Source organism: Nelumbo nucifera, chromosome 1 (genome assembly GCF_055504915.1).
Source record: "Nelumbo nucifera cultivar China Antique chromosome 1, China Antique-T2T, whole genome shotgun sequence".
Taxonomy (NCBI): Eukaryota; Viridiplantae; Streptophyta; class Magnoliopsida; order Proteales; family Nelumbonaceae; genus Nelumbo; species Nelumbo nucifera.
In genome coordinates this window covers 103,983,000-103,997,349 of record NC_142649.1, presented here as the reverse complement: position 1 = coordinate 103,997,349, position 14,350 = coordinate 103,983,000, and the positions used below count along the sequence as shown (strand labels likewise).

General features: G+C 40.4%; 1 protein-coding gene across 2 annotated transcripts in view; it reads left to right on the top strand.

The window, feature by feature from the left end:
• LOC104608603 (protein CURVATURE THYLAKOID 1D, chloroplastic-like) overlaps nt 1-13,117 on the top strand; it is a 36,067-nt gene extending 22,950 nt beyond the window's left edge. Inside the window, exons 1-5 of one of the 2 annotated variants that reach the window (XM_010274636.3) lie at nt 2,672-3,200; nt 6,486-6,679; nt 12,532-12,636; nt 12,743-12,814; nt 12,908-13,117. In XM_010274636.3, the coding sequence (XP_010272938.1) occupies nt 3,071-3,200; nt 6,486-6,679; nt 12,532-12,636; nt 12,743-12,814; nt 12,908-12,979 (573 nt within the window). In that variant the 5' untranslated portion in view covers nt 2,672-3,070 and the 3' untranslated portion in view covers nt 12,980-13,117. Of the gene's footprint in view, nt 1-2,671; nt 3,201-6,485; nt 6,680-12,531; nt 12,637-12,742; nt 12,815-12,907 lie in introns of those variants that run through there. The other variant, XM_010274635.3, reaches the window with a different exon arrangement.
• Nucleotides 13,118-14,350: the final 1,233 nt, after the last annotated feature.

Sequence of the window (14,350 nt, the reverse complement as noted above, 5' to 3'; positions counted from 1 at the left end):
TCTTGGACTTCCGACCACTTAAGCAATGAAACTCCTCCAGGAGCCGCAATCCACCAACACTCAGCCGTTTCTAGCACCGGCATTCTTGTACCATTTTATTTGCTTTTGATGAGTTAAAACAAAAATATTTTTGTTTGTTTCGGTTAACACATCAAACAGGGTTCAATGCATCAACCATGGATAGTACCCAAATGGTTACTTTTAATCGATTTTTCCTTGGAGGATTCTTTGTGAAAGGGCAAGTGATAAGAGAACAAATGCAACCATGGAGAAGTCATGGAGATTGCAGTCATGCATCACGCATGAAGACACAATTAAATGCCAAAAATCCCAATGAAAGAATGGGTAATAAGTTATTGTCTTGGAAACTAGAGCAACTCTTATTTATTATTAGCAGGGTAGCAACTTGCTTTTGGTGTTCAATGTTGTTCATGTTGTAATTAATCATTCACTTTTAAAAAAGAACTATACAAAGATGAAAAAGGTTTCTTGATTATTTCTTCTTTTTTCATGCAAAGACCAAAAGATATTTATTGCTTCAGTTATTGACTTAAGCAACTTTGGAGTTATTTTGTTGGAGTTGTTGATTACACAGAATTTCATATTGTGTGAATATTATGTACGCTGCTCTTGTCCATCATGAACACTACAAGATCAGAAAACAAGGATGCTCCTCATCATTGTCTTCATCTTCGTTGAGAAGAGAGGAGGATCGAGCACACCGGTTCCAACATGGAAAATGAGCTCTAGATCCCCTAATATTGTGGTTGGAATCGTGGAATATCATTGAAATCGTATAAATCCCTAAAATCATTGACAAGGGCAAAAACTTATTTGGTTGGGCATCTTCCAATTGCCAGAGATGTAGAGAGAGAGATGGGTTGTAGTAAATGGAGGGTATATTTGATATTTTGTTTCTTTTTATTAGTATTTAATGGCAATGTTAATTGTAAAAAAGAGTAAGGATACTTTAAGACAATATGTAATTAACGTACAATCATTCAATTAATTTATTTAGAAAAAAGGAGGTAAATTTTTTAAACTACTCTTATGATTTAATTAATTGACTAAGTATACCTTTATTGTTTAAAAATTGACTAATGCTATTCTTATTATTTCTGATCCGTTAACTTTCCGTTACATGTGATATCATGTTACTAATATATTTATCAAAAATCCCAAAAATACCCTTCACACCTTCATTCCTAAAAATCCCTTTTGACCTCTCCAACCGCAGGTGCTAAAGGAGAGGCAGCTCTAGCTCCATCAACAAAGAAACATCCTTGCTCTTCTTCTTTGCCTTTCTGGTTATGCCTTGATTATCATTCCATATGGGTTACTTTGAGATGAGCCAGTCAAGCTCTCGGCTCCTTCTGGCTATGCCTTGATTATCAAGTTTAGAGTGGAATTTACGGGTGACTAAAACCTGCTCCTTCTACAGAAGCCGATTAACGTGAAGGCTACAGTTTGATCCCAAACCAGTTGCCTGATGCGGAACTCATAGGATGGGTGTGGTTTAGAAGAAGCACCTGAAGGGGTCTCCGATGGCTGAACGGGATGTGGTATCGGCAGATAACACTGATGGAGATGGTGCCGGCGATGGTGATGATGATACCGAAAAGCCAGTCCACAGATTTTCACGGGTGAAAGGTCTCGGATTTTGGACTCTTTTCCAGGAGCCGCAAACCTCTCTGAGTTCATTGAGCGATCAGGGACGCATTGAGTTTGGCCAAAATCCAAACTGGATCGAACAGAGAGTTGTTTGTCATTTACCCCTAGAATTTAATCCACGATGAAGCTTCATGGGTCCCTGTTTTATAGGATGTGGGCGCCCCTTTTCCTTCCTTTTCTTTCTACCGCTTATTATCCCCTCATAATTTAATCTACCACAAAGCTTCTAGAAACAACAAAACTCACATCCCTCTCCTCTCTCTCTCTCTTCCCCCTCTCCACCACCCTACCTTCTCGCTAGGGAAGGTAGTTGATTGTGCAAAAGCGAAGAGCCTGCTTGAATGACTTTAAAAGGTTTAAGCTCATGCTCGCAAAGATCAAGATAGGTGGTTTGATTAGGTAGGAGCTCGCAAAGTTGAAGAAGCAAGCTACAGCTTGTAAATAACGGCTGCCGGCGTGAATACAGCTTTCCGAAGTGAAAACCCATGGATCGTCGCCCCTGTTTTCGCTATTGTGGTCGTTTCGTTGAGTGATCTAGGAAGCTGGTGTTCATCACTTCGGGTGCAGATATCTGAGACAGGATGGCCGTCGAAAGGGGACGAAGATGAGGCTGGAGCGACGCTAGAGAACGCCAGAAAGTTGCCGGTGCTGTATACTCAAATCGATGCTGTATACTTAGCACCGATGGCGGAGCACTGCCGGTGGCAGTTTGGTTCTGGTAATGTGCCTAAGAAGAACGGCGGTTGTAGCGGTTTCAAAGACAACAAGAGGGGCGCCAACCTCTGCAGTTCCAGAGAAGAGCGGCAGTTCCGACGGTTCTGAGAGATGTACAATTCTGGCCGTAAATGAAGGAGTCTTATTGTTATCCGATCTACAGTTCCGGCGGTTTTGGTAGTTCCGACGAAGAGGATGAGAGGGAGAGAGGAAATCGAGTAATCGAGTAATCGAGTAATCGAGTAAAATAATCTTTTTCATATTTCCGTTGATGCACGTTAATGAATAAGAAGAATTAATTAATTGTAAGGATAGTAAAATAATCTTTTTCATATTTCAGTAAGAATAGTATTAATCAATTTTAAAACAGTAAAAATACATTTATTCAATTAATTAAATTATAAGGATAGTTTAAAAAATTTATCCAAAAAATGATTCAATCAGCTAAACCATCAAGGGTAGAAGAAATTTTCCCTTTTTAAAACATTGAGATGCGTTTGCATCCTTAGAGACCGTACGTCCGTAGATCAAAACACGTGTATTGAAGTCGAACTTGAGAGTGGAGAGTTTGGAGACAATAATGCTAAATTGCTAATCAATTCGGCAGTGTAGGCAGTAGCCTGTAGAGCTTAGAGCAAACCCGAAACAGTTCAGCCTCGTTTAATTTTGTAGCAACCGCTTCAAAATGGAACTCTGTACTTCTCTCGCCACCTCAAATTTTTCTCATCCCAAACTCTTTAGGCCGAACTGCGTTCTCCTTCGCTCGACGACATCTCTCCCTCTCAAACGCAACACAATCTCTCACAAGAATCCAGGTACATTTCCCCATTTCTGCCATCTTTCTACTCTTTACTTTCCACTATAAATCAAAACCCTAGGCTTCTTTCCTGAAAAAACAAATAAACCATCTCTCTAAATGCCGATATCAGCTCTGCATGTGGAGTTTCTTGTTTTGATTAATATGATCTATTCGTCTGTATTTGCTTGACGTCTTCTATCATTGCTCTTCCTATTCAGGACTATCTGTTATCTGCTATTGGATATTTGTTGCTATCGTTTACGAAAAAAAGCAGTTTCAAGACCCTAGAATGATTTAAACAATGATTTGCAACATCAGACTTCTGTAGTCGAAGTCTTGGATAAATGCCTAATGAAGAATATATTAACGGATTGAGCATCAGACTTCTGCATTGATTTTGAATAACTTTTTATTCTAGGATTCGTTTTTTTTTTAAGCCTTGGGTTTTTCACGTGAGGGTCAATTCGTTATTTTGTCAAAGTTCATTTGAGGCTAGCATCTATATCCTTTGTTTGAAACGTATAAAGAATGGTGCAGTTGATACTATCTCTTCATAGCATTTTGTCCCTCGAATATGCTCCTTCTCTGAGGCATTAATTAGTTTGTTTCCTTGAATATTTGAACTTCACACTATATAAATCATTATTTGATTTATGCTATTATCTTTTTTTGATCTACCACAAGGTGCCAGTACTTGCATGATCTTTTTACTGCAACAATGGTTGTAGACTTTTATACTGTACTATGATGTCAAAATATCTAAGTCTGACCTATTTGCTGAAATTCCTATACTGGAGTCTAGTTACATAGTTAATATATATGTATGTGGAAGACAATAATATGATTTATTAATTATGATGTTAAGTTTTAGATAGAGATATGGCCTTTTTTCTAGTACACAAGGTAACGAGAACATAATAGTTGCAAGACATTTATGGTATTGCTTAAGAAATCTCTATTAAAGCTCAAATCTGTGGTCCAGTTTATATGGCATTGATTTTCTGATCTATGTGCAGAACTCAAAAGAAATACATGGTAAGAGAAGATCAAATTTCATATAGAAGTTTCTATCTTCAAGTAATGGATTTAAACAACATTTCCAAATATCTTCTATACAAACTACTGAAAGAAATTAAGGATGCCTATGCCACCCATAAAAAAAGGAGATTGTTGAGAATGTTCCTAAGTTAATTGAATTTCAATTTTTGTAGAAGTGGTGATTTTAAGAAGTATAGAGATGCGAGCAAGGAATCTTGTAAGCTGACAATTTAGAATGAATAGTTATTGAAGTTAATCTTGAATCTTCACAGTCTGTATACTTCTTAAAATGACCACTGGCCTAGTAATTATGGTATGATTTGTGCTTCATCCTTCTCTTTCTTTTTGGAGGTTTGATTTGAGCAAATCCCATTCTGATAAACCAAGAAAACCCTAGTGAAAAGACAACAAAACACTGTTTATGATGGTAACAAACGATACCTAGGGTGTTTTTTCTTTTGCAACATGTGCATTTGATTAATTATTAAGGTTTTGCCCCCATACAATATAATGCTCCTAATTTACTCCTTATCCATCTGTTCTTTTCAATTTTTTTCTTCAATGGTTTGTCATGGTGGAGGCTGTTATGTGAAAAGGAACAAGATAATGTTAGCTAATCAACTGATTTTATTTCCATGGAGGCTGTTATGTGAAATCAATCTGGTGTTTAAGGATAATTGTATAATGCCGTACCTACTAAAGAATATTGTTGAATGGAAAACTTAAGGATATTGTGTGTTATCTATTTCCATTAATCTCCAATTGTGGTCGACTTTTCTCTTCATTGCTGCATAACTTTTGGATTTTTGGAGTTTCTTTAGGTTTTAGGGTAGCTGCATACTGTTTCCCCATGCGGTTGGTTTCAGTTACATCTCTAGAGAACACATATTCTCCTAGTGACCCAGTGCACACCCTAACAAACACCCCCCCCCCCCCAAAAAAAAAAAAAAGTAATAAAAAAATTGGTCTATATCCATTTGTTGAAGTTTCAGTATCATTTCTGTACAAATTTATAGGCTACTGCTCAGAATTGGAGTTGATGCTCTGTTGGTGGGATGACCAATTGGCAATGGGTAGTGGTACTTTTGCCATCACCTGTTCTGGTAAACGGACATTACAATATAAAAAAACAACATTCTAAAATCCATTACAACTTTGAAATATTTATTTTGGTAAAAATAAAAAATCATAAAAATAAAAGGTGAAGACAAGATCAGGTAACTTTAACACAAATCTCTAAAAATAATACTTTTTGATGGATAACTATAAGTGTTTCAGAAATAGTTTCTAAAAATAATATCATTTTTAGAACTGGGTCATATCATATTAAATATTAAAACTAAAAATACTGTTTAGAAACTCAAATTATAAAAAAATAAGACCTATATAGAAAGATAAACCCACATGTTGTCCATATTCTGGCCATAGCTATGTCAGATTGTGTCCAAGTCACATGAACCACTAATTTTCTAAATAGTGGAATGATTTTTTTGGTGTTACTTGAACAAGGTCCGGTTTTATGAGCAAAAGAGGAAGAAGCACAGAGGAAAAAGAGAAGGAGAGAATATTGATAAAAAAAGTGGAGAGACTAGAAAGCGGCCAGTCAGTCATATAAGTAGAGAAAGGGGTGGACTGCCGATTGGAGAGAAAAATCTACTACCCCAATTGATTGACCTCTATTTATATTGAACTTTTAAAATGGTAAAAGATTATAAAATACTCCCTGCTTAAGTAACAAAATGGGATAAACAACCATACATCTTTCTAACCAACTTATTCCTGAATATAACAGTACCAAGTGTGAGGTAGAAGCAGATATAACAATTTAAACTTCCAACAAAACCAAAATTGAGGCATTCATTCATGAACTATGGGATAATGAGGAAGTGAATGATCTAGCAAAGTCAGTCATTTCTTGTTTCTGTATTTTTTTGTGTGTGTTTGTGCTTGCATTGGGGATGGGGTATTATGCATACTAGGGCAGCTTTAGTCTTCTAATAGTTATGGGAATTTTTGTCGTTCTAGTGTATCTACCATTGTTTATTGGTTTATCACTTATTCACCTATTTTGTGAACTATCTTCTGCCTGCAAGATCTTCTTAGTTATATTTAAATAGAATGTTTCTATACAATTTACATTGCTCTCAAACCCAAGATGCCTGCATGTAACAAAACAACCGCAGCATGTCATTCTAAAAGACAGGTAGATAATGTGTTTGTAAGTAATATTCTGCTAATTGTGACTTTTTATTGTTTCTTTTAGGTTTGCATTATTTTGCTACCCCTTTTCTGAGAGCAACCACTTCTGAAGAGACTTCAACAAGTGTGAATGAACAACTCAAAGAAGCATCTGATGGAGTAACAATTGTTGAAGAAACTCCAATAATCCTGAAAAATGAACAAAATGCACTCTACGAAGCACCTATGGATGAACCACTGCAATCTTTTGTACACATGGTTAGTTTTATAATGTTATTCTGCCTTTGGAAGTAACAGCAATATCCATTGTACCCATGTGTACAAATATCTAGACCCCCATATGAGATTGTTAGCCAAATTTGGTAGCTGTTTTTGTAGCTATGGGAGTGTGGGACCAATCATTTTATTCCATGCCAGCCATAAATGCAAGTGAGAGATTGAATTGTTGCAGGTCACATGCACTTTATGGTTGGCATGGAACAAAATGATTGGTCCAACAGCCAGTAAAACAGCTATCAAATTTAGCTATTCCGTTTCACATCCATGATATAACTTTTGCACTGGTAGTGTGGTTAAATGATGACTGTATGGTTGCCATCTATGTATGTGCACTGGGAAATGTGTTATTTTTCGTTTATCTTTTATTGCAGTTCTTAATGCTGTGGTGGCTCTCTGTGTCCTTAACAAAAAGTGTTTGAGTATATTAAGAGTTAGGGGGAGCAGCATTAGGCTAGCTTGGCTATACTATCTGTTGGGATGTACATATCACCCCAATCTGATTCCAGCCATTTGTTTGGTCGGAATGGATTCCGATTCCCATTCTTGGTGGAATGGGATTCCCCTGTATGGGGGAATGGGGGAATCACCAAACAAAAGGTGATTCTTTTGATACTACCATTGCTTGGATTTCTTACATGAATGTTAGCCTACTTCTTGGCATATTGGCCTTGTTTCGAGCTAGAGAAATCTCTTCTCTATTATATTTATATTGTTGTAACTCAATAAAATCATGTTAGTTGCTAAAAGATTGCTTTAAAAAATCTTGTTCTGCACTGGAGGTATGTGGTAAGTGGTGTTGGGTGTTTAATTTTAAAAATTGAAGTTTGTGGAGGCAGGTTATAATGGCAAAATATGGATTGAGAAATTTTGGGTATGTCCCAGGAGAAGCAAGTGGTTCCTATTGGCTGCTCTATTTGAAGGGACATTGAGAAGAACCACCGTGAATTTAGTAAAGGGATAAAGTACAGGGTAGGGTAGGGGATGGTGGCAGAGTGAGGTTTTGAAGGGACGTATGGTGCAGCAACCATCCATTAATAGTTATATGCTGTCTCGTCTGTTTTCTGTTTTCTTCTTTCTTCTTATTCTGTGTTGAATCTCCTTAATTGGAGAGCTGAGATGTACACCGTTGCCTACTGTCCATCTTTTTGAGCAGTATGGTGGCTTCTTTCAATGAAATACTTTCTGTTATTCATGTCATGAGAGTTTTGTCAAGTTTTACTGCCGGGTGCCAACCTTATGCAACCCCCTCCTTTATTTGGGATTGGGATTGACAATGTAAGACAAGCACACACTAGTGAAGTTATTTTCTGTTATTCATCAAAAGAATTGAAAAAAAGGAGTTTACAGAGCTGTATTTGGTGGCTGGCAACAGGGATGCCACAGTGGTCGAATATTTTAAAAGGCATAGTGGACAAGTGGTCTAGTGTCCCTGCTTGAGGATGAACCTGAAGCTGAATGATTGGGAGATTGAAAATTTGACAGAATTGCTGGACTCATTGAGAAGAGTGTGATGTATCAATTTTTTACGCTAAGTACCTCGTCATTCGGTCTGCTTCCAAGTGGCCAATGTCTCAGAGGCCGAAGTGGAGAATTTTGCTGGGTGAGGACCTGGATGCCGAGCTGACCAGGCCAAGCTGGGAGTGGACTAGGTGCCGAGCTGACCAGACCAAGCTAGGGACAGGTTAGGTGCCGAGCTGACTGGAGGGCCGAGCTGCATATTAGGTGCCGAGCTGACCAGAGGGCCGAGCTGGATTGATTGTTGAGCTTCGTAGTTCTTTAGAGACCTAGAAGGAATCAATGTCAGAGACCCGGGGTGGCAAACCCAGCGAGGTCGCTCCGATGCTTAAGTCAGTACTCCCATAGTAGATTGCGAGCTAAAAATCATAAAGTATAAGAGCTAGAATATGCTTACTTGCCCCCCCCCCATGTCACTGGGGTTGGTGCCTTTATATAGGCATTGTTTAGCGTGGGCTTCACGCACCGCATCCTAGATTTTCGAGAGGTCGTCTAAGTGGTCTGAGATTCCCGGAGGCAACCGCCATGCACGTTGACCACCCTCCGGGACGTTAGGTACGTGGGCCAACTTCCAAGGACCGTGGGAGTGTTGGGATAGGCATGCCGAATTTGTCGGCGAGCACGTCTCGCAGGTTGCCACCTAGACCTCAATCAGACCGGCACGCCCTCAAGGGAGGTCGCTCCTTGCGTCGAGGTCACTTCAACTAGTGATGAGGTGTTGCAGGTCGGCCCTGGACGAGGTGCTTCTTGCCGACTTGAATTGTGGTCGAGGTCGCCAGGTCGCCAGTTCGCCATCATCTTGGCTAAGGTAAGTTGTTGCCTAAGTGGTTCTGGGTGTCACCCAGTTGTTCCAAGATGCCATGTGTCACAATGTCACTAGAGGGCCAAATCCGCCCTCATCAATTGCCCCCCACTCCCGAGCTGAAAGTAACTCGGCGAAGGGAGTAGATTGCTCCTTTTGGCCTGGAATGACTAATTCGATGAGCTCGTAAGCGTCGATCCAATTTGCTTCTCAGGTTGGAAGAGTCCAAGTGTTTGCAACCTTGTGCAGGACCTCTCCATCTTTATTTTCGGGGCACGAGAGCGAATTCATCTACTCGAGGAGAGGTAGAGTAGGTACCCCGAGGACATCTACCTTATTAGGGATGTGACCATCAAGAGGTTCTTTGATCCAGCTAACTACCTCAAGAGTGAAGCTCATCATGCCGTTCTTAAGAGGGGGTTCTGTGTGACTACTTTATCAGGTCGCTCCACCTAGGTAGACTTCGACGCAGCGTTCCTTCGAGCTGGCCCTAGCTAGTGAGTTTGATGCGGAGCTTGCAACCGAGGTGGAGGTCGGCTGTGAAGAAATCAAGTTTGCATCCATCATGGTGCTGAGAGCGAACTAGTCTTTCCTTTGTTTTCTCGTGCTGAATACGAACTGCTTTATATTTCGCCCATGCAAAAGAAGCGGCTGGGTGTCATGTGGTGCCGAGGTCTTTTATCAGCTCGGCACCTTAGCCCTTAGGCTTTGGGAGCGACTCGCAGTCCACTCTCCTTTCCCTTGATTTTGCCCATGTCGAAGAGGCGACTGAGTCTTTTACCAGCTCGACACCTTAGCCCTTAGGCTCTGGTAGCGACTCGCAGTCCACTCTCGTTGATTTTGCCCATGCTGAAGAGGCGACTGGGTCTTATGTGGTGTCGAGGTCTTTTTATCAACTCGGCACCTTAGCCCTTAGGCTCTGGGAGTGACTCGCAGTCCACTCTCCTTACCCTTGATTTTGCCCATGCTAGGCGACTGGGTCTTATGTGGTGCCGAGGTCTTTTATCAGCTCGACACCTTAGAGCTACGGCTGCGCTGCATCAGCCTCGTTAGTGATGCCGGTCACTCACTCCTACAAGAAGCTACTGGGAGCTCGACCTATGGGGGCAGCACTACTGACTTTAGGTCACCAACTTGCACGGGAGCCTTGGAAGGCTCGACTGGCAGGGGCGTCCATGCAGTCCGTTGGCCGCCAACTCCCGCGGAAGCCACGAAGAGCTCATTTTGTAGAGGGTACCTCGCGAAGAGGACTGATGAGCTTTTATCCGAGTTGAAGTAAAGTCGGCAGAGCTGCTTAGTCTGTTGGCCATCAACTTCCTACTTAGTCTTTGAGTTCATAAAAAATGGAAACTAGAAAGTGAGGGCTTTAGTTTCTAAAAGGTGAGAACTTAGCTTTCTGGAAGAAGAAGACTTAGCCTTTCAGAAGATGAGAACTTAGCTTTTTGTAGCGTTTCCCACAGACGGCGCCAATTGATGTATCAATTTTTTGCGCTAAGTACCTCGTCATTCGGTCTGCTTCCAAGTGGCCAATGTTTCAGAGGCCGAAGTGGAGAATTTTGCTGGGTGAGGACCTGGATGCCGAGCTGACCAGGCCGAGCTGGGAGTGGACTAGGTGTCTAGCTGAATAGACCGAATTGGGGGCAGGTTAGGTGCCGAGCTGACTGGAGGGTCGAGCTGCATATTAGGTGCCAAGCTGACCAGAGGGCCGAGCTGGATTGATTGTTAAGCTTCGTAGTTCTTTAGAGACCTGCAAGGAATCAATGTCAGAGGACTCGGGGTGGCTAACTCGGCGAGGCGCTCCAATGCTTAAGTCAGTTCTCCCATAGTAGACTGTGAGCTAAAAATCATAAAGTATGAGAGCTAGAATATGCTTACTTGCCCCCCCCTATGTCACTGGGGTTGGTGCCTTTATATAAGCATTGTTTAGCGTGGGCTTCACGCACCACATCCGAGATTTCTGAGAGGTCGTCTAAGTGGTCCAAGATTCCCGGAGGTAACCGCCATGCATGTTTACCACCCTCCAGGACGTTCGGTACATGGGCCAACTTCCAAGGACCGTGGGAGTGTTGGGATAGTCATGCCGAATTTGTCGGCGAGCACGTCTCGCAGGTCGCCCCCTGGACCTCAATCAGGCCGGCACGCCCTTGAGGGATGTCGCTCCTTGCGTCGAGGTCACTTCAGCTAGTGATGAGGTGCTGCAGGTCGGCCCTAGATGAGGTGCTTCTTGCCGACCTGAATTGTGGTAGAGGTCGCCAGTTCGGCGCCTGTGCCAAGTCGCTAGGTCGGCGCCTGTGCCAGGTCGCCAGTTCGACGCCTGTGCCAGGTTGCCAGTTCGCCATCATCTTGGCTAACGTAAGTTGTTGCCTAAGTGGTTCTGGGTGTCACCCAGTTCCGAGATGCCACGTGTCACAATGTCACTGGAGGGCCAAATCCGCCCTCATCAAAGTGCAACTTGATCTATTAAGTCATGACAATAGAACATGGTGATGGGGCAAGTTAAGGATTATTTTCCACCAACACTTTTTTAGAAGGTTGCGTCATTGAATTCCCCAGCAGCAGAGTTTGGATATCTCACGATACCCTCTAAGGTATCATTCCTGGTGTGGACTGCAGTGCTAAGAATGCCTCACTAGGGACAGTCTGATTAGAAGAGGAATTCTTATTGATTCTGATTTGTGTTATGTGTGGGCTGGAAAAATAAACTGAGATCACCTTTTTATGTATTGTAAGGTGGCTGGATCAGTGTGGGCAGGATTCTTCAGCAGTTTAGCCTTGTTAAGATTGTGAGGCACTTTCTGGAATTGCATACCAGCTGCTGTGGTTTGGAAAATATGGAAGAAGAGAAACACCTGTATATTCTCGAACTTGATTGGGAGTGAGGAGGAGTTGCCATCTAAAATAATGGGGACTTCAACATCCTGGAGCTTGGCTCACTAAGAAAATTTTGGATCGGCACATAGTTTGGTTTTGGTTTTTGAAAATTGGTATACAGATACATATAGATAGAATACCAAATACTTGTACATCTCATTGTACACAAACTTTTTGTACATGGGCTTTTGATTTATATTAATTAAATATACTTTAACATTTTCCAGAAAAAAATATTGTTTAGCTGCAAAAGATCCACTATATGTATCCTGTTTCCTCTTACTTGGGCTCCCTTGTTTTACTATAATTTGACATTTCATAATATTGGATTAACTATGTAGATTGGATTGTATCGTCATACAGAGGTTTTATTTTCATTTCCAATTCGAATGCATGAACATTAATTTTTAACTGTTAAGTTTTTTATTCATTTGTAAGCCATAACCTTTTGTGGTACATGATGGTTATAAATTAAAAATGAAGTGAATTACAAGTGCAATCTGAAGAGATTTTACAGTTACCAGTTTACCACTAGCACTATAGCTGAGGAATGTCTTTCCATTTCTTGTTTGCATATTTTCCTGCTTTAGAAATTCAATGTACTGGCAACTTTAGTTACTTAAAACTTAATAATTATTTGCAGCTGGACTTAGAAGATGCATATCCAATCCTCTTGTATGGAGGTGGTGCGTTGGTAGCTGTGTGGTTGGCATCAGTTCTTGTTGGTGCCTTTGATTCGATTCCTCTGGTTGGTATTTCTACTTTTTCAGCTGGAAAGCCTGGAATGACCATATTCCATCTAAGTGCCTTGTCCTTGGCTGAGATTACTAAGTTACTATTATTTTGTGAAACAGTTCTCGAAGGTGATGGAAGTTGTTGGTATTGCTTACACAATCTGGTTTACTACCCGCTATTTGATCTTTAAGGTAGTCTATTGCATTTGTAAAGATTTTTCTCTCAACAGATAATACTGTTATACAGAGCTGCACTTACTGACTTATGCTTCCCACTTCTTGTAGAAAAATAGAAACGAGTTGTCAGAAAAAATTGAAGAGCTTAAGGAGCAGGTTCTTGGATCAACCGATGATTAATACATGCCGAGTCATTTTTATTTATAGCTTTTCCCAAGGAATTTTTTATGCATAGTTTTTGCTTTCTGTGTTAGACGGAACCATGTATGTATAGTTTTAGTTAATCATATGAATCTAGTTAACATTGTTGAATCTTTACATGCTGAATCCCCCCCCCCCAAAAAAAAAAAAAAAAAAAGAAAAAGAAAAAAAAAACTAGTGGATTACCTACTTCTGTGTCACCTTCCCCAGCTAGGCATGTTTGATCTAGTTTCTCCTAAAGCGCTTAAACCTTCTAGTCACCAGTTACTTTGGGTATCAATGGATCGATTTTAGGTTTGGATGCATTGGACGGATCAATAAGACGTATTGAATTGGGACAGTCCAGACTTAATTGTCTAAAGTATTTATTGAATTGGACTGGACCTGGTGCATTTATATTTTATATTAGATTGGGAGGGAATGGAAGTCCATTGATGAAAGATAAAGAATATAGATGTTAATAGACTAGGTTTGGGTGGAATCAATCTAAATTAAAACTAATTTGAACAGATTGGACGGTCCAGACATTGAATTGGACTGGTCTAAAATGATCCAGAGTATTCATCAGGTTGGATTGGATCTGGCCCATTTGTAATGGAATCATACGGATCTGGTTCGGATTGGAATATATTCGGTCCAATTAACCCCCCTACCAGTTACTGCCTTGGGAAGATCAGAACATGGATGATGGTGTGACGTGACTTGTGACTTTTTTGCCTGACACGGAAATGATTGGTAAAACGTAAACCTGCCTTGGCCCGACCTTTTGGATCGGGTTGGGTTAATCTTAGACCATGAACCTTCTTCATTAGCTTAAATACTTCGAATAATTTTTTTTAATGAAACATGGAAATGATGGAATTACGTTTACATAAACCTTTGTGAATGCAGGACAAATGACATATTAGAATACTCATCAAACTTCGATAACAAACACTCACATTATAGTATATAGGAATCAGAACCTCTATTTAATGACATACATGTAAATATGTAATCAATCAATTGTGTTAGTGGGTTGGGCTCATCTCACATTGCCTGATCGTATGAAAAAAGGTATAACAAATAGTTATACACCAGTTGACATTATATATGTTCATTACTTGTATGTTTAGGATTAGGGATGCCAACTGGCTGATCTTTATGTCAGAGTATTCCAACATTTATTTCTATTCCCATTTCTGTTTGAATCAAACAGACTATGAAAATGGACCATTCTAATTCCTATTCTAAAGGATTTTAATTCCAATTCTGATTATGAACCAAACGGACCCTTAGAGGTTTGTCATGTTTGCTATCTCCCACATCAATGATGATTGAACAGAATACCCTGAACACTAAATTGGAATT